At 38.2% G+C, this 13,246-nt stretch overlaps 2 protein-coding genes across 3 annotated transcripts; one reads left to right on the top strand and one right to left on the bottom strand.

Moving 5' to 3' along the window:
* Window positions 1-3,384: 3,384 nt before the first annotated feature.
* rd3 (retinal degeneration 3, GUCY2D regulator) lies at window positions 3,385-10,082 on the top strand. Of its 2 annotated transcripts, XM_057353855.1 has the most exons (4): window positions 3,387-3,827; window positions 3,969-4,519; window positions 6,340-6,666; window positions 8,949-10,082. In XM_057353855.1, exons 3-4 carry the CDS (start codon window positions 6,380-6,382, stop codon window positions 9,310-9,312), a joined length of 651 nt encoding a protein of 216 aa, XP_057209838.1. In that variant the 5' UTR covers window positions 3,387-3,827; window positions 3,969-4,519; window positions 6,340-6,379; the 3' UTR covers window positions 9,313-10,082. The 2 variants fall into 2 exon arrangements, with proteins under 2 accessions (XP_057209839.1, XP_057209838.1); XM_057353856.1 differs by lacking the exon at window positions 3,969-4,519 and having other exon boundaries at window positions 3,385-3,827.
* A 118-nt stretch (window positions 10,083-10,200) lies between these two features.
* si:ch211-22i13.2 (uncharacterized protein LOC553945 homolog) lies at window positions 10,201-13,013 on the bottom strand. Its single transcript, XM_057353857.1, has 7 exons — window positions 12,801-13,013; window positions 12,513-12,582; window positions 12,266-12,415; window positions 11,811-11,869; window positions 11,551-11,640; window positions 11,342-11,434; window positions 10,201-11,212 (listed from the first exon to the last, which is right to left on the bottom strand). Exons 1-7 carry the CDS (start codon window positions 12,801-12,803, stop codon window positions 11,162-11,164), a joined length of 516 nt encoding a protein of 171 aa, XP_057209840.1. The 5' UTR covers window positions 12,804-13,013; the 3' UTR covers window positions 10,201-11,161.
* Between the last annotated feature and the right edge of the window lie 233 nt (window positions 13,014-13,246).

Genomic DNA, 13,246 nt, shown 5'->3' on the forward strand with positions numbered 1-13,246 from the left:
CCTGCTCATATAGCCATGTAACTTTTACATATATGGACCATTTCAAAATGATCAATTCAATGAGCAAAAACAGAGACAATCTGTGAAATCCCAGAAACTACCACAATCTGAAGTGCAGAATGATGTCATAAAAAATGTTATCCATATTTTATATCTTCTAAATTCAAAAGTGCGTTGGAGCCCACACTCATTCATACTAAGAACCACAAAACATATACATATTTCATAGAGACTTGAAATGTACATAAAATAGGATATTCGTATAGCATATAAAAATATGAACATGTTTCATGTAAATGTGTTCTAGGTCCTAAAAAATTTACTGTACAATCTCATGGGAATTCGTTACTATTTTACGAGGTGGCTAATTCGTATTAATTTGTACGATTTTATTCTTGCGTTTCATTACAATTTCCCTTGGCACCAGTGATGGTTAGGGGAGAGGCTTCAGTGGTGCTTTTTTCAAATAATCGTGCATTTTGGCGGTTCACATTGTATCAATTCATACAAATAGCCACCTCGTAAAATAGTTACAAATTCCAGTGAGAACAGGTTGTGATTTTAATATCCGAAAGAACGCCGAGATCGAAAGCAGGCATCAGGAAACCAAGAATATTTCGGTATACAAATGGGAACTTAAATAATGAGAATTGTAAATGGAAAAAAGCATTACTGAATGCTAAACAGGCAATCTAAGAAATGGCTAAGTGTACTCTTTCTATTTTCTGTGGCAGCAAAATCACTTTTTAGTATATTTGGAATATGTCGATTACTGTACATCACGTAAATCTCTTTTTCAGACTAATAGCCTAGCAAGTAGACACTTCGTTCTAAAAATGATGTATGTGTCCATGTATCTAAAACCACGACGGTAAATCAGTACCTTCAAAGAAAATCTTTCCTGTGCTGCTGAGGAATAGTTTGTTAAGGAGAATAAGGGGTGTGGTCTCTGGTACAGCAGAAGTCCAGATCAAAAGAGAGATTAGACTTCACCGCCTGCCGAAAACCTCATGTCACCTGCAGACTTTGATCACACGCTGAGGTCAACAAGTACAATACATTGTACAGCAGGTGACGAACGTGTCGTAACATCAGTTTTCACATGTTATATAACATCCGTAAATTCCTGCGATTCCTAAGCACTAAATGTACAATGACTTGAGAAGCCAAGACAGAAATCCCTACAGTATAGATACATAGATAAATACAGTATACATTTGTACACAGATCATATACAGATTAGGCCTACATGTGCAAACATGAAAATGGTTTTTCGCTTATACGATCGAATAAATGCACCCAGGTTTGTAATTTAGGAATTCAACTGTTCACAGAAAGATATAGTCACATATTTGTTACATACAGTATATGGAAACAGCCAATTCTGTTGTACTTTAAAACATACAGCTGTGAAAATTATGAATATTTTCAGTTTTTCTGAATTGACTATTTATAGGTATGTGTTGAGGTAAAATGATCATTTTTGTTTCATTCCGACTAACAATATTTCAACCACATTTTTGTTTCTATTTGCATTTATTTTCAGAAAATGAAAACTGGAGAAACAGGTGAAAACAACAGAAAAGATGCTCTGTATTTTTTTCAGACCTCAAATACTGCAAAGAAAACAAGTTCAGATTCACTTTTAAGCAACACAGCAGTCATATTTCTACATGCATTTAAGAAAAGTTCCAAAATATGTTTTTATGTGATAACCTGGATTTTCATGTGTCTTGTCATGCTGGCGGATGACTTTGTCACTCCTGAGGTTTGATTTTGTTGAAATACCAACAGACACTGGAATGGACGCAATACGTTTAGAAATGCTGATTAAATCAAAATTAGGAACTGTCTCTTCATTTTTCTGAGGCTGTGTGTTGTTGCGCATATACGTATCTGACATGATCTGTGAAATCCATGTTTTCCTATGATAAGATCCACGCACGTCCAGCTACAGAACCTCACCCAAACCTCATACATTTCTCTCGCAGCTGGTATACAAAAGAAAGAGATTAAGACAACAGCGCGACATCACAGCAGGACCGTAGAGTTGATAAAGATCAACGTGGGTGAGTCTGAAGAGAAAAACTGTAAATAAACCCAAGCACAGCAGGGATCAACTGCTGTTCAGCCTGGGGTGTACTTCTTCATAACAGAACAGACTGTGAAATATTCCTATTGGCCTTTTTTTGTGCAGTTTAGAGAATAAGCAAAAAGTGTGAGAGGGATGGAAATTTAGAAATGTAAATAGCTGCTAGCAGCTAATACGTGACGTCTCAGTAAAACTTGTTGCAATTTTGAGCAGAAGCTTAGAAAAGGTGTTCATTGCCACAGTGTACGATAAGACACGGAAGATTCAAAACTATGAAAAAACCTGCTGACTCGAAACATGAAACATCAGCAAAAACAAGAGCGAGGTTACCAGCATCAGCATGCCATTGCACTTGCCAGGAACACATGAATCTCAATGCTTATTCCACAAAATGATTATCTGAGAAGGCTTGAAAGAAATGCTTTTTTCTCCATTTTTCTACTAGGTGAGTCAGACTTGGTGAGTCAGAATCCGTGAGTTTTTAATAGGAAGGATGGAACGAAACAGATTCATCACAATGACACACAACACCTCATCCGATGACTCTAGATTCTACATTAGAGATTTTCCACCCCTGCCTGATCTCTTCCAACCTCAGACATTTCATTTACAACCGACGCTTCATTGTAAGCGAACTGTGTCAATTTGGTGAAACACTGTCCAGACCCAGTTCCTGCTGACACGTGATCATTTTCACAATGTGTGAATTCCTCTATCAATGAACATGATCAAGATCAAGCGCTCCATCCAGGATCATAGTTTAGTTCAGACGATACATTTCCTTGAGCAAAGGCCAGTAAGGAAAAGCTTGTGTCAGCAAATGCCCATCCAAGATGAGATGATCCGCATTCACACTTCCTTCTTATAGACAGCCTTCTTTATTTGTATTGTAAGAACATACTAATATTTACTGTAATTGTAAATAAGAAGCACAACTGAAGAGACACCAGTACTCTTGCTAACATTCTTTGGTGACTTTTGAACATTAAGATCTCGACATCACAGTCAAGTATTGCAACACCGGATCGCAATGTGTTGTGAATAATAGTGACAGCGAGTGTGCATGTGACATGACTCTTCCTGTCTGTGTTCCGTCTTTCACGGTCCAGATCCTCCTTTTAGGGAAATTCCTCTAATGCTAAAACAAATGTTGTTGGCACGTGCCTTTAAGAAATTTACACCACTGATTTGTGCTTTTGTTTTCACTGCAAGACTGAGGAAATGTGCGTCTGTCTATCTGGATTCGCAACATGTTCATTTACTTTTTCTCAAGCACAGCTTTAGTCGAGTTACCGGATGTGTCCGAAATCGCCCACTATACCCTCATTCACTATTCCCTACATTAGTTCACTAATATAGTCCACTTTAAGGAGCGGGTGAAAACATGTGAGTAAATTCGGACACTCGGTGCACTGGATACGCTGCGGGCGCCATCTTCTGCCGAGACGCGGGAATTCATTCAGCGCGAGCATCACGATAGATGGCTAGCAGCTAGCCTTATGATGCATAAGTGCACTCAATAATGTCCACTATGAATTCGGACACCACTAAAAATGGATGTCCCCTCAAATAGCGCACTATAGCTGTGTCTCGTTTCGTAAGGCTGCGTCCTTGTGTCCTCTTGAGGTCTCATCCTCTTAAACGGTATACGGAGGAACCTCAAAGAACGCTGAAGGCGCACAGAAATGAGACACAGCTCTCTGCGTGGAGTGCGTCAGTCACGCTCGTCAGAAAAGTGAGTCTATGAATACTCTATGCTATATTATTTATTGTGTATATATGCAAAATCTATATACACAATGTTGAAAATCTGTTTTATTCATCGTTTAATTACTCATTGTCATTCCAAACCTGTATGACTTTCTTTCTTATGCAGAACACAAAAGAAGATATTTTGAAGAATGCTGATAACCAAACAACATTGAACCCCATTGACTTCCATTGTACGAACACAAAACCACTGAGACATTTCTCAAAACATCTTCTTTTGTGTTTCACAGAAGAAAGAGTCATATATAGGTTTTAAACAACATGAGCGTGAATAAATGATGACAGAATTTTTATTTTGGTGTGAACTATCCATTCAAAACGCAAAACAGATGCAACATTCTCAAATCACCGTGAGAAAACCTACTGAATATAACTGAGAGAAAGCAGGAAACGTTGGGCCTTTCAACAGATATCTCCTCTTCATCACATTGTGGCCCACACATCCTCCTAATCTCGTTATGCATCACGTGACCCGACCCCCCCCTCCTCCCAGCCCGGCTGGCTTTAGAGCTGATGATGCATGTAGCTGAAGAGGTTTGGGAAGCATCGCTATAGCAACCGCAAACAGAGTGGCACTTCAGAGCAAAGCTCCGAGAGAAATGTGACCTGGACCGTTACCTACAAGTTCTACAAGACAGGATCACATCTTCTGCCAAGGTAGGACATAAACAAATGAGAAATAACGAGAAGACACGAGAAATGAGGAAAGAGAGCAGTGAGAAAGAGTGGGTGTTTGATATTTTGAGGCTGATGAATTCAAAACATTTTGAAAATTAGTGGGGATTATTTCTGGTGGTGTCTAGAGACGCTAAGGATAGAATTTACAAGGTTTATTGGTCCAGCACTGAAGCCACATATATCATAAATTATAAAAAAATATCAGAAGTTCACTTATCAAAAACATTGTTTTGTGGAAAATCTGTGCTTTGTGACATTGTAATTGTCATGAAAATTTACATAAAATCATCCTACATAATGTAAAGAACGTTCTGTGAAAATATAACCTATCCTTAATATTGACTGAGTAAGGTCATGTTAAAGATTGAAATCATGGTGAAATTAATGATTGAAATCAAACTTTGATGTTATCTCAAAATTGGATTTTGAGACTTTAGCCTGGATTTCACAGACTGGGTCACACATATAACTCTCAACCTGAATACATTCACATAGAAACATTTCGTTGCTCACAGGATCCTGCTTTATAGCTCATGAGATGTACAATTTAAATTGGATTACCTGTAAAGTCAACTTGAAATAAACTATCAACTTGATCACAGATCTCCTAACATTTCTTAGTAGACGTAAAGATAGAAACAAATCAGATCATTTTTACAGTATATAGTTTATAGTATAGTTGAAATGATTATGTCATGTAAGAATTTGATGAGAAATATTTCAGGACACTTTTGGTAGAAATTTAAGAGATTATACGTAGTCTTTTTTTCAAGTGAAAATGACAAAAATGAAAATTTTGTCATAATTGATTCATTCTCATGCCATACAAAACCTGTATAGGATTCTTTCTTCAGTGGAACACAAAAGAAGATATTTTGAGAAATGCAGTGGAAGTCAATGGGGTTCAATGTTGTTTGGTTACCAACATTCTTCAAGATATCTTCTTTTGTGTTCTGCAGAAGAAAGTCATACAGGTTTGGAATGACACGAGGATGTGTAAATTATGAAAGAACGATCGTTTATGGGTGAACTGTCCCTTTAAAAAAATCTCCATTTAATCCCATGTCTAACTGACTAAAAGGTCAATCTCTACGGTGGGTTTCTCTGAAACTGGCCTTTCATTCTGATCCGTTTCTCGTTTTTGAATGCCAGTCACAGCCCTTGAGGTGCGTTCTCGGTTACATTCTCACCATCACAGGACACTGAAAGCAAATGGTGTTTATTTAGCAGCTCTAAGCAATACCTTAAGCAGACTGTGGGTAAAATGAGCCTAGAGCTCAACGCTGTAATGTCTGTCAGCTGTCAACAGCATCTGTTCAGGTTTAGGCTTTGCTACATTTCACCCCAACATCAGACAACAGACATGATGCTGAAGATCTAAATCTCAAGCGTGTCTATTTTTCATAAAAGTCTAGTGTGACCGCCCCTTTACTCACTGTCGATTCTAAAGTGCCCGAAGTGAAACGTAACAAAAAAAAGGTTCCCATAGAAAAATACAAATCCCAGAAACCCAGCGCCAGATAGCGCATACATCTGGCAGACGTCTATCTGATGTCTGCATTTACATCTGCAAGACATTGTTTTGATTGTTTGCTCATCTGCAATACGTCTCTGAGAAGATGTCTGTAAGTTGTTTGTGATTTAGCATGAATGTAACACTGCCCTTTCTAAGACGTCCATCGGACGTGTTTACACAGCAGATGTTTTCCAGATCTTCAGCAGACATCTCACAGACGTACCTGTGCTATCTGGTGCATCTGTTCTAGACACGCATCCTTCTTCCCTTGCTTTTTGTACAGGTAAAGTGAGCAGCTGAAGGAGGCAGGCCCATCATCGAGCATGTCTTGGTTCAGCTGGAGCGAGCCGTACTATCGGAGCCCGCGGCGCGAGCCGTCTGAAGTGGTAACGGACACCCTGATGCTGGAGCTGAGCTGGCAGATGAAAGAGGCCGAGCGACTGCAGCGGGAGCGCGACAATCATTATCGGAGGCTGAAAAGTGGCGTGGACTACAGCTGGCTCATCAGCGCCCCCCGCAGTTCATACGACATCAGCCAAGGAGAGAGACTGGGCCTTGAAGAGCTGTGTAGTAAAGTGCTGCCATCACACTGTGGATCTGTAATTCAAAGGTGAGGAAGACGGTCAGACCGACCTGTTTGTTGGGCCGGTGGTTGTTCGTGGTGTGCGGACTGGGCCGTCTTTGTGCTGTCTAGGTTTTCCCTTGGTGGACACTTAAGCAGCTCTCAGTGTGACATCAGATTATGTGTTACACGCTGAAGTGATGATTGTAAATCACACACAACTCTCATGAGATGCACACCTGATTCAGGCAAACCCAAACTAATGCTGTTCCCCGTAGTTAGGTGTGTAGCAACAGCATAGCAACCAGTACAAATTTCATCCCGCTCACATGATCCGTGCCTTAAAGGTGCTGTAAGTGAGTATTTTTTAAAATAGGACCTAGAATGGTCCCATTACCTACAAGAAGTGAAAAAGGTTTCCTACATTCACCAATAAAAACTTCATACGGTCGTACGAGTGTTACTTTACATTAAAGGCTGGGTGTCCGATTTCTCTTAGCCGTTGTTGATGTTCAAATCACCAAAACAAACACACCCCTACCCCCATCTTTGGCTTTCGTCAGCGCTCGGCTCGGCTAATGTCCGTCCTGTGCACTGTGCACCTTACTGCTGATTGGCTACAAGGTTGTTTTGGTACTCGGCCCGACTCAGTTGTCGAAAGCGTCATTCGGAAATCGGTTACCCCGCCTTTAAGTTACTTTACGTCCTCTGTACGATTGTTACTTTACGTCATGTGACATGTTTACGTCTGTTTGTTGTACAATAGTTACATTATGTCTGTTTGTCATAGGAGTGTTACTTTACCTTTAAGTCTATTTGTTGTGTGAGCATTTCATGTTACATTTTTTTGTTTTAAAAGCTATTTTACATCTGTTTGTCATTCAAGCGTTTTTTACTTTATGTTTTACAATTCACGTACGTTAAGTGTTTTTACAATAGTTACATTATGTCTGTTTGTCATACAAGCGTTACTTTACATCCGTCTGTTTATCGCATGAGCTTTACTTTACGTCTCTTTGTCGTGTGAGCAACACTTTATGTCTGTTTGTTGTACAATAGTTAATTTTTGTCTGTTTGACATATGAGCATCTCCAACGCCTGTTTGTTGAATAAGTGCTTTTTTACACCTGTTTGATGTAGGAGCGTTACTTTACGTCTGCTTGTTGTACAATTGTTGCTTTAGTCTATTTGTTGTGTGAGCATTACTTTACATGTTTTTGTTGTATGAGCGTCACTTTATGGTAAGTGTTTTTTTTGCCTTTTTCTTGTACGAGCATTACTTTACGTCAGATTGTTGTACAAGTGTTATTTTACGCCTCTTTGTCGTGTGAGCATTACTTTATGTCTGTTTGTTGTACACTAGTTCTTTTTTGTCTGTTTGTTGTACAATAGTTACTTTTTGTCTGTTTTTTGTACAATAGTTACTTTTTGTCTGTCATACGAGCATTACTGTACACCTGTTTGTGGTACAAGTGTTTTAAGCCTGTTAGTCGTACAAGTGTTTTTACGCCTGTTTGTCGTACAAGCATTACTTTACGTCTACTTGTTGTATGAGTATTATTTTACATCTCATTGTCGTGTGAGCATTACTCTGTCTTTTTTTGTACAATAGTTACTCTCTGTCTGTTTTTTGTACAAGCATCTTTTTGTCGTGTGAGCATTACTTTACGTCTGTTTGTTGAACAAGAGTTACTCTTCGCCTGTTTGTCGTAAGAGCGATACTTTATGCCTGTTTGCTGTACAAGCTTTACTTTACAAGCATTATTTTGTCACCATTGCTTTTAATAACCAACACAAGTTAGTACAAGGTCAGTGTAATGCCAAATGTTTTATTTTGTCAATATATGTACAGTGTGTATATACTGTATATATATATATTTAACTTTTTTTTAAAGATTTATTTTTGCCGTTTTTGCCTTTATTTGTAGAGGAAGTGACAGGAAGCGAAGTGGGTGGGATCGGCTAAAGCACCACGAGATGGGAATCAAATCCGGGTCGCCCAAAACGCAACCACGACACATGTCGGAAAGAAGAAAGATTAGGAAAATACTGATTCATTGGTTTAGTTGGAAAGATAAGGACTTTGCATGGAAATCTATTTTAAGACTCGCTAAGAGCATCTTAGTCTTTATATTAAGAGCACCCGGGATCTGAGTGGTCTCTGATGAATCATGTGCTTGTGTTTGATCTCACTGGAACACATGACATATCTGAAAACAATCTGCCCTTTCACAATATTTCCTAAGGAATCGTCATTTGAACTGTTTTATGTCAAAGCACAAAGTTACATTTTTTTATGACATGAAGCAGAATTTTCGTTCCATTCCCAGGTTTCGACAGGTGCTGATGGAGAATGAGCCTGAGGTGCAGGAGGTCTCCGGATTCTTCCGCACGGTGCTGGTGGAAACCCTCGAGCGTGTTCAGGAGGAGCAGGAGGCTCAACGTCTGTCCCAACAGTGGAACAACAGACGCTCCATGAGTCTGTCTCTTCTCAGTTTCAGGTCACGGGTGCGGATCAACCCGTTCAGCAGCACCCTGGGACTAAAGAACAGCTACAGCTCGGAGGAGGAAGGTGTCGATGTTAAGACTGTGTGTGGTGATGTTGAGAAGGGCATGGCTCAGACAACAGAGAAGTCGCAGTGGATGTGGAGCATGCCGGAGTTTAGACACAAGGGCATCAACGGTAAAGCTTGAGTGACGTGTGAGGGGATCTGGCCAAACGCTGCCTGGCATTTACTGTGATGTAGATTTATTTAAGTGCACGATGAAAAGGTGTTGTAGGTCTTATAAACCAAGTGAAAAACATCAAAGGGCATACAAATGTTGTAGTCACAACCCTTAAGTATAGCGTTTGTCATTTTACATGCAGCAAACAGGAAATTATATGGATTACACGTGGGTTTTTCTAAACACTACAACTACATATACAAACGTTGCATAAAACAGGGAAAATAAAGCACACAAACCCTACAAACAAATGTCAAGGACTTCCATTAGAATTGAATGAGGTCCAGGACGAAATTATAAAGTGACACCCAGCAGTGTAAAGACAGGTGTTGTCACAGGCCACGGCCATGCAAGAACTATTGTAAAACAGATTCAACAATCAATCTGTTGCTCTTGCTATTTTCTTCTAATGTTTCTATTGACATCTGCAATAAAAAGGTTTTTAATTATACATTATGTTTTAAAACTGGTGATGAGTAAAAAAAACTTTTGTAACATTTTCCTTTATTGGCATCTAAATTGGCATCTTTTTTTTCCTCAGTCTTGCTAGTGTACATGTGTTTTGTGGACATCTTGTGAATCGTTAAGGGGATGCGAGACGTAACTATTTATATGAATTTTATTATATACCGTGTCATTTGAAATGCAGTCAATAACTGTAACAGATGTATTTCATGCTAAACACGGTTTAATTTCTTCTCTTGTACAATTAAGATAAGTCGATATTTGCCTCTGGATATTGTTGCTTTGAATCTGAGATCATTTTAATTCACCATTTTATAACATAATTGTAATTATGGTAACAGTTACATATATTTTAAACGGTGGGCCAGCCTTTTCTAGCTTGAGTGTTTGCGTTCTGCAAAACTTAAGCTCTATCAATAACCATTCCAATATTACATCAATTTGTAAAAAACACATAGATTTATAATAATAAACTTCCAATAAGTCAATTGGGCAAGGTTGGTAATTGGTTTCAATACATCTTGTAGAATGATTATGTACGTAACTGTGGTATCAAGATGTATTTCCAAAATAAAGACACACAGACTTTTCACAGTATAGTCACTGTATTATAAAGATGGACCATAAAAGGGCTGTTCTCAACTATTTGCTTGTAGCAACAATGAATTCTGCCTAGATAAAATGATCATGGAAAACCAACAGAAAAACAATGTAGCTATCAGATTTGAATTGTTTTGGGAAGATGTGTAACTGAGAAACAGCAACTTCATCTGGTAAACAGCGATTCTGCACATTAAAGAAATAAATCACCCAAAAATGAAAATGTCACTTTGTTCCTAAAATAAAAACAAGTTAAGCTGAATGGTGACACCGTTCTTCTGAATACAATGAATGTGAATGATAGCCTCTGGTCACCATTCAGCTTCATTGTATGGAAAAGTTGAGTGTGAGCTTTCTTTTGTGTTTCATGGCAGAAAGCAAACAACAGGTTTCACATTTTTCTGTGAACTAGATTTTTTTCACATTACTCACTAACTCTTTATCTCTCAGGAGATTTAATAATGATTTACTTGAGGATTGTATTAAAAATAAAAATACCATTTTTTGTACAACTTTAGTAACACACAACATCCAAGCTACAGTCTTTTTGTGTATATTGAATCAGAAATAAACATACTTTGAAGAAAAACAACATTGTAAAAAAAAGGGGTTATGTCAACCATTTACATAAAGAATTTCTGTTAAAGAACTGTCAATGTATAACATCAGCACAAACAACATTTGTAGTTGAAGATGGTCTCTCCCTGAGGGGTGTTCAGGCTAGTAATGGAAAAACAGAAATATTTCTGCATCAGAAGGTGGAGTTTAAGAACTCTAGCAGTTCAGCTCTGTTTTTGTCCCTCTGTTGAAAAAAAAGTGAAAAAAAAGAAAATAATGATGTATGAATTCATGTACAAGACGATTCTGTATCTCTGGATTTGATCCGGTGTGTTTATTTCATGCATTGACACCTGCACAGCGAAGAACTCACCTGCTTGTCCTTCTTCGACTTTTTTACTTTCATTTTAATCTTCTTCCCTGAAATCATACTGTACTTGCCTTTTTTCTTCTTTTCCTTAAGATACTGGGAACAAAAGAGAATGTTTTTAATGGCGTCGCTACTCAATGTCAAAATCCACAATTACAGGTAAAAATAAAAAAGCGTGAATCACAGTGAACACACATAATAATAGACGGTACCTTTGAAATCTGAACCGGTCCACAGGCGTCATCCTGGTCTTTGTGCGCCTTTACTTTCTTACGCTTGCGTGTCTTTTCTTTCTTTACTTTCTGTTAGTAGGAACGGTCAAATTCAAATTAATATAATTAGTAAATATAATAAACTGGTGCTTCTTAATATTAATGCTCATTTATTGCATCAGTCAGTACGGCGAGTTTTTAGTTTGTTGGTGTCTATACCTCCAAATAACATTGGTATAATCTTCTTCAATGTTGTTTACCTTTTTTCCATGCTTCTCTTTTCTTTTCTTTGAAGACTTTCTTCGTTTTGTACAAGAATCTAGCCATTAAGCCAAAAATAAAAAGGACGTGGATTTAGGCTGATGCATCATAAATCATAATACAATTTGTAACGTCTTTTTCCTCTTTGCTGTTAAAACCCTTTAACATCCTCATTAAGAAAAAACAATGGAAAATGGTTGTCTTTGGTTTTTTGGAGCAATTTTATCACTGACATCTGTACACTTGACATATAAACTTGAAACGTACTTTTTTTATTTCATAGCAAGCAGTGAATTTTAGCTTACTTTGCCTACCACAAAATGACAAACAAATTGATTTGTGGTGCATGTTTTACATCGATAAATAAATAACTCTGTTATCGACACGTACTGAACTTATAATATTTGGTTCCTGTAACTTGTTATACATTATATAATATGTAAGAGTAACGTACCTGAGCTACTGGAGCTGGACTTACTGCGTGATGAAGCACTGCTGGATGAAGACTGTGAAGAAGAGGACGATGATGAAGACGAGGAAGAACTGGATGATGATGAGGATGACGACCTGCTTCGGCTCCTGTGACGTTTCAAATTTTCTCTTCCTGTTAATGCACACATTTGATAAACTGTAAATAAATAAAATCACTCCTGCATACTTGGTTTTGTTTTTGATCTTACTAACACATAGCAGGTGTTCACCTCCGCTTTCAGATCCTCGTCTGCTTTTGGCACTTGACTCACTTCTCTCTGGATCGTCCACTTTGGCAGACTGAATGAGAAACAGAAAACTACATGATGATCAAAACTGATGTGTCGATATGCCAAGGCATACATCTATATTCTAGACAATATATGTATCTGTAATAATTACCATCATCACAAATCATGTACACTCAACGAAATGACTAAATGCATTGTGGACAAACAACTAAAAGTGATGAAGTCTAACACAGAGTTAATAAAACAGAGCTGAGCCCAGAACTTTACCATGTTTTTAAACAGCACTCAGATTTTCCCGATGTGAAAACAGCAACTACAGCATAAAAACTCATGCAATAATCCTTTCTGTGTAGAATCTGTTGTGAGAATGAGCTCGTGTAAATATAAATAAGATTTTCTTTTCATTTCTGTGCATCAATAGCTGCGCTTCAGTTAGATAAACATTACAGCGCGGCCATCTTACTTTTGACGTCATCCGCACGTAAACTGGTCCATCCGGGTACTTTCGTAAGCAGGCGCCTGACGCCGAAACGCTAACGTCGCCGCCATATTGGACCGGGCAAACCGGCATTGTAGGACGCGGGACCTTCGTTTTCTGGTTAAAACTAGCTACAATGAAGTTTACATCTGTTTCAGTGACATTGAATCTCCATAGTTAGACTTGGAAAAGTCTATAAGGAATTGTGAAACTCACGCCTCATTGAGCCAACATT

This window comes from Triplophysa rosa, linkage group LG15, assembly GCF_024868665.1.
Source record: "Triplophysa rosa linkage group LG15, Trosa_1v2, whole genome shotgun sequence".
NCBI classification, from domain to species: Eukaryota; Metazoa; Chordata; class Actinopteri; order Cypriniformes; family Nemacheilidae; genus Triplophysa; species Triplophysa rosa.

Excerpts from the sequence above, each read along its gene's own strand:
- rd3 (XM_057353856.1), top strand. The coding sequence starts at position 6,380 with ATGTCTTGGTTCAGCTGGAGCGAGCCGTACTATCGGAGCCCGCGGCGC. Across the intron at positions 6,667-8,948 it reads TGTGGATCTGTAATTCAAAG|GTTTCGACAGGTGCTGATGG; the intron begins GTGAGGAAGACG and ends TTCCATTCCCAG.
- si:ch211-22i13.2 (XM_057353857.1), bottom strand. Across the intron at positions 12,416-12,512 it reads ACGAGGATCTGAAAGCGGAG|GAAGAGAAAATTTGAAACGT; the intron begins GTGAACACCTGC and ends GTGCATTAACAG. Across the intron at positions 11,870-12,265 it reads GTCCAGCTCCAGTAGCTCAG|ATTCTTGTACAAAACGAAGA; the intron begins GTACGTTACTCT and ends CTTAATGGCTAG.